This window comes from Medicago sativa, chromosome 4 (assembly GCF_051527215.1).
Source record: "Medicago sativa cultivar Bolivia chromosome 4, Bolivia_mono, whole genome shotgun sequence".
Taxonomy (NCBI): domain Eukaryota; kingdom Viridiplantae; phylum Streptophyta; class Magnoliopsida; order Fabales; family Fabaceae; genus Medicago; species Medicago sativa.
In genome coordinates this window covers 99,763,365-99,779,607 of record NC_140752.1, presented here as the reverse complement: position 1 = coordinate 99,779,607, position 16,243 = coordinate 99,763,365, and the positions used below count along the sequence as shown (strand labels likewise).

Genomic DNA, 16,243 nt, shown 5'->3' with positions numbered 1-16,243 from the left:
AACTTTGTAACAGATTTTTTGTATCCTTTCTTTCTAGTAGAACCTGTTTAGAAACTGCTACTGCATTTAGGATTAGGATGGGTGAACTGAACTATCAATAATGTTATTACCCGTATGGCCATTCATTCTCATGATAAGGATATATATCCAATGCTTATGGCTATCTGATTGTCCTCATGCAAGTGCATGGAATCATATTATTATAGCAGCTTCTCAATTCACATTGGTTATAATGACTTGTCATAACTCATAAAAGGGTCTTCCATATCTCTCGCTCATTTGTTGGTTCAATGGAAATAGCTTCAATTGAGATTTGAGGGAGTAACTTTTCTCACCTCCAAAATCACTTCGGATATACGTATCATAAAAAATATAATTTTTTGTGCCGTCTGAATGTATACTTCCGTACAAAATTTTAGTTTTTGTCATGTTCGAAAATATAGGGGTGGACAGAGTTGTTTTCAAATGGAAAGATATTGCTTTAATTAAAGTTAGACCCACTAGTTGGACCCAAAGAAAAAAGCTAGACCTTCTTAAGGATTCATACTCAACCAAAAAATGATTAAAAGTGAGGTTTTGTAATTATCCCTCATTCACGGAGTTTAATTGGCCTACCCAAGATCTTGTTGTTTTGATAATGACGTTCATGTGTAGATGAGGACGAGTCATACCAAACCTTTTCTTAGAGATCAACACGAAAAGGTTTCTCCATACTTGTCCCTTCCCTTCACAGTGTTTGGTTGATACAATATTTTACTTCATCTTATTATTTCATTCTTTATCCATAACAGAACTTAATCATGTATTTTTTTTTTTATTATTACGTACAAGGTACAATGCACTAACAAAGATAGCAAAAGTAAACTATCAAGCCTTAAAAGCTAGTTTTGAACCTGCTTAAACTATTAAAATCGTTTTGAAATTACACTCCTTAAAAATAAATGTTTGAAATTACATGGCAAGGTAACGTCCAAAATACCCAACATATCCAAACCATTGCCTTGTCTTTCCTCTTTCTTATTATGAGAAGATAATGATATAGCACAGCCTCTACTAATCGAATTGGGTGTAGTCAAGTTTAATGTTGACTTGGATCCTTAATTATATGCGGTCACTTTAAAGCAAATTTATATATGTGTCCTTATATTACAGTCACTTTCAACCAAAGATCAATATTTATCCACAAACTTTGAGAGTTGAGACTAGATAGAGGATTTAGACGAGTTATTGTGACCCTTAAGTTTTGTTGTGTGATGAAATGACATAATTAACAACCAAAGTTCAAATATGAGAGGATACTTTTTTGAAAGGACGTGAGATTGTGGAGAGGAAACTTAATCATATATTACATTGAAATATATTACATTGAAAGAAATAGCAAATCTTATTTGGTCACAACCTTAAATCAAAAATATTTAAACGCATACACAATCTTAAATCAAAGGGAAAATTACACTCACATCCCCCGAGGTTTATTAAAACAACACTCACACCCCCTCTAGTTTTAAAACTTACACTAACCTCCCTTAAACTTTCATATAATAGACAAGCACATCCCTTCTTTGTTAACACTGTTAAATTTCTGTTAATTTCTTTAGAGAATTTTTCATTAATATTTAACGGAGGTTCAATGTTGTTTTAGCTTACTCCCTCTCTAGTGATCTTATTCATGTTTCTTCTTCTATGAAAGCTAATTTTGATATTTTTCTTTTTTGTTTTGGAGGCTTTTCACGTGGCAATTTTTTTTGTCAAATTCCCATCGCTAGTTATGGCAATTGGGGAATTCCAAAGCCCAATTTATCCTTGTAATCTTCTTTTGTGGTGTCTGGTTCTTGCTATGGAAAATTTGTTACATCTGGATCATAGGTTTCACATGCACAGTATAGCGTCTTTATCATTGGAACAGTCATACCATGTATGCGTTTCCAAATTCCAACTGTTCGTTAGAAACAACTTTGTCCTTCAATGCATATTTTTAAGTGAAGGACGACGAGATCAACAATGTGAACGATGATGAGAGCCATGACATGAGCGATAGCATGGTAATAACAATGATGAGGAAGGACGAGTGAGGAAGATGGATCAATGTGTTTGAAAATTAACGGAAAAGTAACGGTGTTAACAAGTAAGGGATGTGTTTGTATATTTCATGAGAGCTCGAGGGAGGTAAGTGTAAGTTTTAAAACTAGAGGGGGTGTTGGTGTCATTTTCATAAACCTCAAGGGAGGTGAATGCAATTTTCCCTAAATCAAAAACATTTAGACGCACACACAAATAAATAAAATAAAACGGAAAAAGTATTAAATGATAAAAAATGATATGACTGAATCATTTATCTCTTTTTTTTTTGCGCCAAATAATCTTAATTTAGGGTTGTGACCATGACTTGCTCTAAAAGCAAATGATTGAATATTAAACTATTGATCACCCATTTACTAACAATATGGTCAACAAGTAGACTATCACCTATATATGTGTATGACTAAAACTAAACGATGATAATATGATATGATAGGATGCCACTATAATTCAACGAGAATACCAATCATATTCGAAACGCGTCATACGTTAAATATGAATTCTATCTCTTAATTAAAATTTAAACTTTGATTCGATGTTTTGTGAAAGTTTAATTCCTTCTGTGAACTTAACCCCATTGATAGAAATTTAAACTTTGACCCTATCAAACTCAACTCTATTAATGAATACCAAAGAAGTGTTATTTCCGGAATGTAAGTAATGTGCTAAAAAAAAATAAGTACACGCATAAATAAGAAAAGTTCTCCAAAGTCGCACCCTCTCCTTTACTTTTGGATTTTTTTTTTGTCATATTACTTTTTTAAGTTTTTTAGATTTAAAGAAGAGACAACAATTACGCCGTTGAGTCCGTTATTTGGTAAAGATGTTCTTTTCAAATGGATTCAGGTAGATGCAGCAGGAGATGATTGTTTTTCAAATCAAAACAATAATGTTCTTTTTTCCTTCTGAACTAGTCCATCCGTTCAAAATGAGTGTCGCTTTAGCCAATTGCACACATATTAAGGAATGGAATAAAGTAGTCAAATGTCATAGCAATTTTACCAAATTATCCTAATCAACTATTGGTTTGTTTTTCATTAAAGAAAAAATAATACTTTGAAAGTAGTGTAACATAGTATTAATTGAAGGGTACAATTGAAAAGAAAAAGTTATTATTGCATTGAAAACCGAAAGTGACATTAATTTTGAAACAATTTTTTTGGCTAAAGCGACACTCATTTTGAAACGGAGGGAGTACCTGTTTGTTGTTTGACCTCTTAAAAGTCAAGGTTAAAGTTAAAGATTTAACTAACACGGTATTAGACCTTACTAGCTAGTTTCAATGAAGTACTTGATGTATTTTTGATGAATTTTCAAAGAATTAAGAAGATGCAACAATTCTTCCTTCAAAAAAAAAAAAGATGCAACAATTCTGTAATTATTCGAAGAAATGGGACATACTTATAGTTATAGATGTCCTTGAAACCTGTATATCTTAACTTAATTAGGGCATATATAGTTGCTTGAATGGTGGGGGATCATATAATTATTAAGTATAATTTACAAACTACCACTTTTTCTTTCATGTTCCCCTAGATATGCATGAAAAGAAGATATACATCATTTATCTAAAGCTTGACCACTTGATGCCTCACACAATTTTTTATTTCTAAAATTCTTGGAGTGTGTTTGGATGAGTAAATTTTATGAGCTCTTGTGATTTTAGAATGTGATTTAAATCTTTTAGTGTAAACTACATTGTATTGATTATAAATATGGAGAATTTAATATATGTAGTTTCTTTTTGGATATTGAAATTTAGGTGTAGGGATGATGTTTCAGTTGAAGATAAGAAAGACCTTCGAACTCATAAAATATGTATAAATGGAGGTGGCATTTAGGGTGGGGAAGAGAAAGATTTTCCCACCATGAGAAAGTTAGATTTAACCCTTAGATCAAATGAAAAACACACTCTTATCATACTCTGTCAACACTAGATTATTTTTTTACACTCTTTTCCACCACTCTTCTTTCTTCTCTCTTCTCCATGCCTCCAACCCATTCACTTACAACCACCAGTAACCAAAGCAGCTCCCACTTGAATCATGATCATTATGCTCCCATTACTATGCCTTTACTGATTCAGTTTTTATTATAATTTTCGGATCTTAAAATTTAGGGTGTAAAGTTTCAAGATCTAAAAAAATCAGTCTCAATGGAGGTTCAAGGCACTATGAAAGAGAAAGAATTCATGAGAAGAAACATGATTCAATGTTAATAAGCGATTTAACGGCGATAGAGAAAACATAAGTGGGTGGACTTGTCCTGTGATTTTCCTTCATGAATTGTTTGGTTTGGAAGAATTATTAGGAATAATATTAAAGTTGGGAACTTGAATCACATTTTTTTTTTGTGAATGCGAAAGTAAAAAAAAAAAGGAGAAGATTTTTTAAATGAACGTGAAGTGCAGACTAGGGTGGGGTGGTGGTGGACTGGTGATGAGTGATGACCGGTGGATGAATATGATGGTGAATGAGGTTGAAGATAAAGTGAGAATAGATATGGTATGGAAAGACTATAATAAGATCAATGTTGCTCTTTAATCTAATGGTAAAATATCAACTGACCTATGGTGGGAAAATCTTTCCCTCACCCACCCTAAATGCCACCATAAATGGATATGTGTTTAACTCCCTCTAAAAACTCTTGCAGAACTCTAATTCAAGGCCTCTCAAATTCAAGACTTCTTTTACCATATTACGCGTTTCATTTTCAAAGTGTATAATTCACATTGATTTTATCCAATAAAAGAGTAAGTGTTAAAAAGAGAATGTATGTATCACTAATCATATATTTATGTTTTTATTACAAAACTTTTCAAATTTTTAAAAATGGCCTAACAACGTTTAAGGATGATTTTTTTTATTCAAATTTGTAAAAATGGCATAACAACGTTTAAGGATGATTTTTTTTTTAATAAATTGACATTGATAACAAAGAGTGACATCGATTATCAGATGACAAACTTAAAAACTCAAACTCTTATCAATAAACTGACATCTCTCGAACAAACAACATAAATTACTCCCTCCGGTCCTATTTATAAGAGAAAGTTGGGTCAACAAAAGTTGATGTATCTAGTTAAAAAGTCAGTCCAGATACATTAACTTTTGTTGACCAAACTTTCTCTTATAAATAGGACCGAAGGGAGTACAAATAAAGAAAATTCAATTAAAACATTTCAATTGGAGAGTAATTTAAAGTTGAATTTTCCCCCCAATGCGGTAGCTAGTCATAGTCATGTTCACATCACAATGGTTTAGGTTTAGCCCAGAGGAGAAGTTACTTGTGAACTTTGATAGTGGAGACGGTTAACTCCCACAAGCCACAAGGAGCACAATGATTAATCCAGGAATAATTTGTATCGAAGGTAAGGCAATACATTCTTTCTTTTAGAAAAAGTATAATCAAAAGTTTCACGCATGGGGAATAGTGGGTAAGTGTGAGTAACATCAATATTATGCCTTTGTGTTGTGTGCACAGTTTATCCTCCAATTTCCTAACCAACAAGCCAATTTCTCAACCGACCCTGCCAAAAAGCGCTCACATGCATGGTTATGTGTATAATGTGGACCCAAATGCATGATGCTAAGAGAAGCACTAATAATGTTACACCTTATATAAGGTTGAAGGTTAGTCAAAGTTCAAACACAGTGTACACCCTCCGGTCACTAATATAAGCAAAAATCTACTTTTTAGATACATTCAATTAATGATGTATGTGGTCTTTATTATATGCCACATACATCATTAATTGAATGTATCTAAAAAGTAAATTTTTGCTTATATTAGTGACCGGAGGGTGTATATTGCAACTTGATCAAATTGTCCTTAAAGACATATGAACAATCTGAACTTTGTTAAATAGTGCAATGTTTTCACATTGAAACCAAGGTTTTGTCTAACATGCTTAAATTACAAATCTATTTTATACTATTGAATTCATAAATCACATCATATTTCATTTATTTTATTTTAAGAAAGTTGCTATATATCACGATAATATATCCAACGAATGTATCACGGTTGCAAATTGCTTCAGTAACAAAAATAAAAAAGTGGTCCAACATGTCAACATGGGTCAGCTACAATAAATGCATGTATGGTTTGAACGGTCATGAAATTTTCGTTAATCCACTTTTCTTTATATTAATCATTCTCCTTATTTTAATGGTGAGACTTATTAATCCAATGACGGAAACAACCTTATATATGGTGATATACTTATCTTCATTGTGCAACATAGACTTGACCCGAAAACAAAGCAAACTTGAGTTCATTCCACACGTTAAAAGGGAAAGACACAATAAAAGGGAAAGACACAATCTCACGGCCACTAACTTTTGATTGTTTGGATAAAGATCAAACAATTTATATCTCAATTTGATCAAATTAACTCAAATAAAATTTGAAACCTGGATCGTCTAATCTTTATCCATCAATTGAAATAGTGTGACGTAAAAGAATCTAAGCATTGTTTATTAGGTTGTTGGCCATTCATTAGGTTGTTGCCCATTCTTGTTTGTAGTGACTAGTGAGGCCATCACAATAACAATATAAAATAGCACAACTACAAAACGAGTACATTGCGATTTTATTTCTTTTCCACGTTAGAATTAAGCAACACCACTCAAAAGTTATTTTGGTGGAGTGAACGCAATTAAATATATTTCAGACCACAAGTACTAAATAGTGATCAAGGGACAAGGGTTATCTTAATTTTATAAGAATGTACTATATATGTTTTGTGCACCAATTATAATGAGGGATTTTGTCACGGACTAGAAAATGACATACTACGATTCTGCACTAGCCGCAAAATCAAAGTGGACACTGTGCATGCCTCAAGCCAAAGATAGAAAATCAAATTTGATGTCTTTTTTCATTGTTTATTACAAATTTCAGCTAAAAATATTGGTGAATTAGACAAAAAGTGTTATTTAAAAAGAAAATATTATCATTATTTAATTGGAAAAAGGAACGTCTCTCTCTGCTACTTTCGTTGCTTCCACTCATTGTCGTCTAAATTATCACTTTTATTATCATTTTTTATTAATAAATAAAAAAGTTGCGTCCCCACGCCAAGGGTAATATACACATGCCTGCCACTTTGTTTCTTTCGTTTTTGGAACCAAACATAATGATCCTTTATGTGTTTTTCAAAAGTAAATTCAGTAAAGAATTATACTACTACTACTACATAGACTTACATTTAATTAATTACGTAAATGTGAACTACATATGAATATATTTTAAAATGAACTTAAAGTATCTAATGTTTACAAAAAATATATTACTTGATCTACCTTCTTTGTCTTCACTATCTTAACTATTATTTTAGTGGAATTCTAGGTGGCTTCCTAGTAATGGTCAACATTTTTGCAAAAGAAAAAAGAAGAAGAAGCTTCATCCATGACTATCAACCTATTACATGCCAACAACATATTACCAAAGCCCTCTGAAAAAAAAGAAAAAATTACCAAAGCATTAGTTACCAAAACATTAGGAGATGAAATTGAAATACATTGAAGATCCTGCCACTTATATGTAATTAACGAAGTTTAATTACATTATGAAGGATTTCCTAAACAATAAAATTGGGTCAGCATGGGAGTTGAAGAATCAACCATGTTAAACTAAGCGCAACCATTTAAGTGAGTTGTTTGGAGAATTATTCACATCAAATTAACAATAACAACACAAATGAATTAGATACCATTCTTAGGATAACACTTCGGTGACTTTGAGTTTGGTAAGTTTGGTGACTTTGTCTCTATCTCTCTTAACCAATAATTCTCTCTCATCAAAATAATTTATTTTAATCATTCATTTATCATTCTCTCTCATCTAAAACACACTAAAATCACCAAAATCACCAAAATGCAAAATATTTCCCCATTCTTAACCCAAAATTTTATGCATTGATTCATGAATTATCTCAATTATACTACTATCATTTTTCCAAACAACTTGGAACTTCTAACTTTCTATTGTTACACATTAAATAAAACACTCGACCCTTACTTTCTTTCCATCCACGTGCATCTATCCGTACTAGTTATTTTAATACTCCCTCCGGTCACTATTATTAGCAAAAAACTACTTTTAAGGTTCATTGAATGAGTGATGTATGTGGTCATAAATATAGACTACATACATCATTTATTCAATGAACCTAAAAAATGATTTTTTACTTATAATAGTGACCGGAGGGAGTACGTCTCTTTTACTAATCGTACGTTACAATCCTAACCTTAAAAAATACAATGAATTTATAGACTTCTTTCAAACATTAACAAGTGGTGTACAAGAACCTGTTTTTCGTCAAAAACATTAACTAACCATACAAAAGAATAGTATTCCCTCACCTTGTTTATTTTTAATTGTAGTATTTGCAATTAAATAATATAATATATTTGTTGTTTTGAAAGTGTGATATTAAATTATTAAGATTATTAAAAAAAAGACATAATTGTTTAAAAAAAACATGATTTATTGGTTGTCTTTGCATGTATAAAACGTCAAATAACAACAATTAAAAATGATCCGAGGGAGCAATAAAAATATCAAACTAGTTTCAATATTTTCTATGCAAATAAGTGTGTTTGAATTCCCATTGATCCAACAATTTGATCTAATCCACAAATTGAAATTCTAATCACACACTCGTTGAATATCCTCTTTGTCAAAGTTTATTAAACACACACAAAATGGTTATTCATCCTTAAAGCATGCTTAAAAACCTCAAACAATTTCTTCACTAATATCCCCAATATACATTTAATACCATATAAAAACCATGAATGAACTTCTTTAAGAGTTTTATACTATAGTACCTGTTTTGATTGACACTAAAAGAGCTACTTCAATTTTGACAAAACTACACTAAATCCATCATATCAATTAATGATTTTAATTTATATGGGTCAAACGTGGCAATTCAGAATGTTTTGATTGATTGTGTGTGTAAAACTGTTTTGGACTGTTAACACACCACAATTAAACTCTATTAGATATAGTTCTTTTATGCTGCACGTTGAATAAAATTAAAAAACCAAAGCTAAACTAAATATATTTTTAGCTAGACGAATAATAGTCATCGAATATTCACACATGTATGGAAGAACTAAGGTTTAATCCTCAATTACCACATATGAGCCAACAATTCCGACATTTTTTAATAAGGGTCTTGATATATGCATAAGATGTGTTTGGTCTAGTAAGTATATTATTTAACAAACAAAAGAAAAGAAACATACTGTATAAGTTATTGTAAAAAAACAATAATATAATAAATATAAAATGATATAATGGCATTGTGGATATTAAACCAAAAGCTAAGCGACCATGAAGTAATTTGGCAAAAATCATTGCCTACAAAACCCTCACCATTTCGTTCTCCCTCTACACAGTCACAAACGCAAAGAAACAAACTCTCAGCACAAAAAAAAAATAAAAAAAATAAAAACAGCGCAGTTAACAACAATGACAACCCAACACTCTCACAGTTTCCTCCTATTATCAATCATCTTCTTCGCCGCCACATTCTCCAATCTCCGTCCAACAACCGCCACCGGAGCAGAACCTCCAACCACCACCAACGACGACGCCGAATTCATCCGTTCAAGTTGCAACGCAACACTCTACCCTGACATATGCTACACTTCCCTCTCTCGCTACGCCAATGCAGTTCAACAGAATCCCGGCCAACTCGCTCGCATCGCCATAGCCGTAAGCTTCTCCAAAGTCCACCGAACCGCCTCTTATCTCTCCAATCTCACTCGCGAAGCAGATTACAGCGGTAGTTCACGCGCCGCACTCGCTCTCCATGACTGTTTCTCAAATCTCGACGATGCTGTTGATGAAATCCGTGGCTCGCTTAAACAGATGCGACAGATTGGAGCCGTCGGAACTGGCGCCGGTGCCGGAGCAGATTCGTTTCTGTTTCAGATGAGTAACGTGCAGACGTGGATGAGTGCGGCACTTACTGATGAAGAAACGTGTACGGATGGATTTCAAGATGTAGAAGATTGTCCTGTGAAAGCGGATGTACAGAATCGTGTCTCGAAGGTGAAAAAGTTCACGAGTAATGCTTTGGCACTTGTTAATGGTTACGCACAAAAAGGAATGCCATGAATTGATCAATTTGTGACCGTTTGATTTGATTATTATTATTTTTCCTTTTCAGAATTATTGTTGAGTTAATTAAAGTGTAGTGTGTGTGTGAACGAGGAAGACGTGAAATGTGAATGATGAATGTAAATTATTATTATGGTTTTGGTTATAGCTTTGTTGTTACTTGGTAGCAAGAAAAAACAATCGCACGTGGCTTCTTCACGAGACTTCTGAGCATGAATGAAGTATCGTTTGAAAATTGTGTGTGAATAATGTATCGTTTGAAGGTAAAGGCGTTTCAGAGAGTTTTTTTATTTGTTTTGGTTGTTTTAATTGAAGGTCATAACTGTAGATGGAAAACGATATATAAAACATTCACTTTAGTGTTACCTTTGTCTGAAACGATCTTATAAACTTATTTTCAATGGCACGATTATCTTCTTAATTTTGCTTTAATTTGATAATTAAACTGCTTTGGAAAGCATGTCATTGTCCACCACATCTTAACCAAAGAGAATTTTATTCCTTAGAGCTGTTTGGTATCCGTTTTTTGAGGTGTAATTTCGTCTGTTTAAGGATGTTGATAGTTAATATTTGCGTATTAACACATATCTAAAACACAACGTACATAGAAAAACTCACTGTAAGTGACAGCGTAAATTTTTCGACAACCAAAAATAAAATAAAATTAAAATTAAAATTTAGAGGAATTAAAATGAAAAATAATTTTTTTTAATAACAACGATTTTGTTGCATGTTTTTATAAAAAGAAAAAGAGGGAGTATTATTGGTTTATTAGGATTACAATTTGCCAACAATTACGAATTCTTATCGATCATCTCAAGTATTTTCTACTATGTTCCTTAATGATCCTTCATTTGTTTTTAAGGGATATGATCCTTCATTTTTATAGCTTACCATTAATACTTCCTCATATAGAATATAGATAGTGAGAGGTCCTAAAAAACACAGCTCAGTGACTGGGCATTTGTAATTTAATAGGCCAAAATAGAATGGAAACAACTTAAGAGATCAAAATAAAACCTAAAATGATGTCACCACCAATGGGAGGTTCTTGGTTAGATTTTTAAGGAACGAACTCAATTTTTAGATCGTTCACTATTAAAATACATTGTCATTTGTCAAAGGAACTTTGATGACACATTTCTCAATAAAAGTTACAATATTCAAATGTGAATTGTAATAAAATAAATATGAATAAAATATAAATAAGCGAGTTAAAGTTATTAGACCCAATATAAGTATTTAAAAGTTGCACCGTTGAAGCAAAACATGAATGTGGCCTCGTAAAAAAAAACATGAATGTGGTTCTTTAAGATAACGTGGCAATGTAAACTCCATTAAGGTATACATTTGGGTTGCACCATTGAAGGTGCTCTAAAGGATAAAAAATGTAATTTATCCTATTGTTTATTTAATGAGATGGGGAGGGGGCCATACGTTCCCCATGTATATGATGGATATTCGTATTATTAGTTCCTTTTGCTCAAAAAAAAAGTTCTTTTTGTTTAACAGTCGCCATTGCTACAACACTCATAGAATAAAGTTTGTTTATTTTCTAACAATATTAATTAATATGGACTTGAGGTTAGCTGGAAAAATTGCTATTCCTTTACATGACTCGGGAATATATAGCTGAGATTGATCAGACATATACTCAAACTTCTGGAGATATACTGTAACATGTAATGATGATCTTGGGCAAGTGAAATTCACTTGCAAGTTACTATTGATATAGTAGGATGGAAAATTGCAACCATAAACAATTTACTCTTATGATTATCAGCATTATAGAATTTCAGGGATATTTTCTTCAACCATATAATGCAATCACATGATTTGGAGGGACCACGTCAAATTTTATCAATTGGATTCCACTATTTTTTTTATTGATTTTGATGTCTATGATTGATACCTTCTTGATAATGTTTCCATGCACAAATATTTTCCTTTTCAATTCAATTATGATGTTTGTTCAACTTTTTTGTATCGATCATTTTAAAAAAAAACTAATATAAAAACGCATGGCATGAAGATATGAATGAGACAGGGGACCTGCAGTCACAACTTTTTGTTTGATGAGAAATTATGGTAGGCTAATCAATCTTACAAATATAGAATCCAATTGACTCTAGTAATACACTATGGCTCTCTTTATCATGTACAAGTTAGTATGTAAAGACATATGTTTGGTTTTAATTTTGGTGGTAAAAATTATTCTAGAAGTTGCAAATTGATTTTATCTGGTTTGGATGAGTTAAAAAATAATTGTTTTTGACTTTCACAATTGATTTTAGCCTTAAATTTGTTTTTTTAGAGCCTTAAATTTGTTGTAATAAATAAATTAAAACATAAATCACTTTACATTTAACTTAGTTTTATTCAGACTCAAAATGAATTTTTGTCACACAAAATTAAACATACACTAAGTAGAGGTGTTTGATAATAATCATTTCGTAATTAACGAGCTTATAATATTTTTTAAACTAGTTTATAGAGTTTTTTCAAATGTTACTTGTTTGGGTTTATAGTTTGTGATATATCAATTTCGTAAGGATATCGACCAACGGAAATTAAGTTTTTTTTTTTTAATCTTGATGAATAACAATGAGTAACGTATCTTTCCTCAAAAAAAGAAGAGAAAAATAGTAACATATCGAATTGTTAGGATATCAAGTTTTTCACTCCCCCACGAGATGTGAATGTATGTCCCTAAAAATGTCAACCACATTAACCCGTAACATCTTTCACCCAGATAAACTGCATGATCAACCTTCAAGAAATAGTTATGAAAGTGACAACTGTAGACAAGGTTGGGAAATTGTATGGCTTATTTTATGTAAAGTTTTGGAATTGAGTTTGGAGACATTGGCATCCCGTGAAGCGAACGAAAAGACTGGAAACTAAGTAGGTAGTGACTAGTGAGAGTGTGACAAATTAACCATCTCCATATCTATTTATTTATTGGCATAAAAAAAGCCACGTACAAAAACGACACTTTTAGTTTATAATCTTTCCCTCATGGACAGCTTGTAGTTGCTCCGCTAGCAAGAGGTACCAAACGAAATAGTGTTGTTTCATGGTCCCCAGATGAAAATCGGACTTGGATCCTCTCCGGTGAGAATATCACTGGATGCTCTGCAGTGAAAATCTGAGCCTCTAATTACCCTTTCAATAATTATAAATGCTTGCAATTAAAAAAATTGAATGGAGAGGATCTCACTGGACTCTCCAGTCACAGGAGAGAATCCCCTCCCATGAAAATCTTGTTGCTATGCTAGTTTCACATATGTTTCTAATGATGATGAACTGTATATGCGACTTATTAATTCAATCATTGAACTTTCGTCACTTTTTCTATTAAGATCAAATCATTTTTGTTAACCATGTTATTAATGCAAAGTTTCTACTACAACTAACCAAGTTGCTTGGGCTCCAGTGGTAAGGAGCTCCTTCCAAGGACGTACCCAGGGAATATCGGGTTCGATTCCCAGGGGGAACAATGCTTGGCCAGTGCGCATGCTTCTACGCATAAGCTGGATTAGTCGTCCACCTCTGGTGAGCCGAAAACCGGTGCGAAAGCCAAAAAAAAAAGTTTCTATCTACTACAACTTAAGTGACCATTGGTGTTCATTGAAGAATTTAACTAACCATCTTCCGTAAGGAATCATCTCCTAATTATATTTTAATTAAATTCACAATCCTCAAACTCAACCATTGGTCTTCATTGAAGAATTTAACTAACCATCTTCCGTAAGGAATCATCTCCTAATTATATTTTAAATTCACAATACTCAAACTCAATATTTTATATACATGATTCAAGGTGGGTAGATTAAATCGGGGTTTTTACGTTGTATTTTATTTATTTACCAATTGACTGACAATGGTTTTGAGAATATTCTAATAATTTATTTTAAGAGAAATGATATTCATATAATTATTTTTTATTTTAAAATAATTTTTAGATCAATTATATCTCATACTCTCATTATATTGTTACTCTCTTTCTCTATTGTTTTTCTATTCTTAAAGAATAAAGAAGAAAGTTATCTCAAAAAGATATCATTGTTCCTGCCTCAAATGCATTTTCAAATTGATAGGATAATAATTGAGCCAGGAGATCGTACCTTAAAAAAAAGGTAATACAGAATCACGAGAAACATATTGCGTCATTCACAAATTTTTTTATAGATTTTTTTAAGGAATTTTTTTTATAGGTGATTCACATAATGTATTTTTTGGTTACAATTCACGTAATGTTTAGACGTACAAGAAACTGCGACAAAAAAGCTCATAAAAAAATTGGTGCCAAAATATATTTTTCTTTTTTTTTTTTTTTTTTTTTTTTGGTACAAGAGAGGGCAAAGCCCAAAAAAAAAAAAAAAAAACTAAGAAGCTAATCGAACATTCCTAGGCATGCAAGCCCCGGATAAATCATCAAAAAGGATTCTTTTGACCTCACAAGGAGGAGACTCCAACACTAGAAAATTAAAGTGATCTGTAGAAATGCTTAAATTAGCGAGCCAATCAGCACTCCTATTTCCTTCACGCCAAGTATGGTTGAGTTGAACATTCCAACTCATCTTCAGCAGCTTCCGGATCCGGTGAACTAAAACAGGAATATTCCCATTGAACTTGAAATTATCAGAGATCATGTCGATCAAAATCTTTGAATCACTTTCCACTATAAGATGAGAGTAATGTTCCCTCCAAGCCATATCCAAACCCAAATATAGCCCCCACATCTCAGCATGTAAGGCATCACAAGCTCCAATCTTCTTAGTGTAGCCTTTGATCCATCTACCGTCTGAATCACGAAAAAGGCCGCCACATCCAGCAATAACCCCCATATCCTTGCAAGCACCATCACTATTAAGCTTGATCCAACCTTCTTGAGGCCGCTTCCAACCTATATAGATGATTTCATTCAACTTTGGACCTTTACGAACAAGCTCCAGGTTACAATCTTCAATATCTTGGACAAATCTCCAAATTAAAGAAATTGGGTTGTTCGGCCTAATAAAATCAGCTTCAAAAATAGTTTTATTCCTCCACTTCCACAAGTACCAACATGTCGTCATGAAAGTTGTTTTCCAACTTAAAGTGTTCGTCCCAATGTCTTTCTTGTTGAGGTTATTGAAGAACCAATCCCTGCAATCGAAAGAGAAGAAATTAGTTATAAAATCAGATGGAACGATGTAAAGCCATACCTGAATAGCGTTGATGCAATCGCGAAGCACATGAAGAATAGTTTCATCTTCATTTCCACAACACGGGCAAGTAGGAGAGATACCACCACCCCATTTACTCCTTCGGAAATTTGTAAGAATGCGCCCATGCGTAGCCAACCAAATAAAGGTTTGGATGCGATGTGGGCCATGCCACTTCCAAATACTTTTCCAGTCACCCTCCAAAGCCGGGCAATCCTGATGCTGCAAAGAATAAGCACTTTGAACTGTGAAATGGTGGGTATTGGTTCCACCCCACCCAATAGTGTCTGGACCATCATCATCATTAGGGATCGGAAGCGCAAGAATTTGATTAACAGTGTCAGCTGGCAAGTTGTTTACGAGGAAATTAATGTTCCAATCTCCAGAAGGACTAAGAACATCCCTAACTGATAGAGTTGTATCCATGTAGGCCTGGTTACCTATAGACATAAGTGCTCCATTGTTAGGAACCCACTTATCTAGCCAAAAATTAGTATTACGACCATCCCCAACATTCCACACCATATGACCTTTAAAATCATTCCAAATGTTTACCAAGGCTTTCCAAAGAGGAGAATCATAAGGTTGTGCGCTAATGCTTGCAATGAGGTCATTAGTACGTCCATATTTACTGCGAAGAACTCTACACCAAAGGTCTTTCGGATTTTTAATCAAATTCCAAAGGATCTTCATGAGAAATGCTTCATTCATCTTATGTGTTTGTCGAAATCCAAGACCGCCATCAACTTTAGGCAGGCAACAAACATCCCAACTAATAAGATGGGCTTTCCTACCTTGATCAGAATCTCCCCAAA

At 32.9% G+C, this 16,243-nt stretch overlaps 1 protein-coding gene across 1 annotated transcript; it reads left to right on the top strand.

The window, feature by feature from the left end:
• The first annotated feature begins 9,438 nt into the window (after positions 1-9,438).
• On the top strand, positions 9,439-10,583 carry LOC146934638 (Plant invertase/pectin methylesterase inhibitor superfamily protein). Its single transcript, XM_085706547.1, has one exon. The coding sequence runs from the start codon at positions 9,565-9,567 to the stop codon at positions 10,213-10,215; it is 651 nt and encodes a 216-aa protein (XP_085562673.1). The 5' UTR covers positions 9,439-9,564; the 3' UTR covers positions 10,216-10,583.
• Positions 10,584-16,243: the final 5,660 nt, after the last annotated feature.

What these genes read in the sequence shown, in the direction of transcription:
- LOC146934638 (XM_085706547.1), top strand. Translation starts at nt 9,565, where the DNA reads ATGACAACCCAACACTCTCACAGTTTCCTCCTATTATCAATCATCTTC.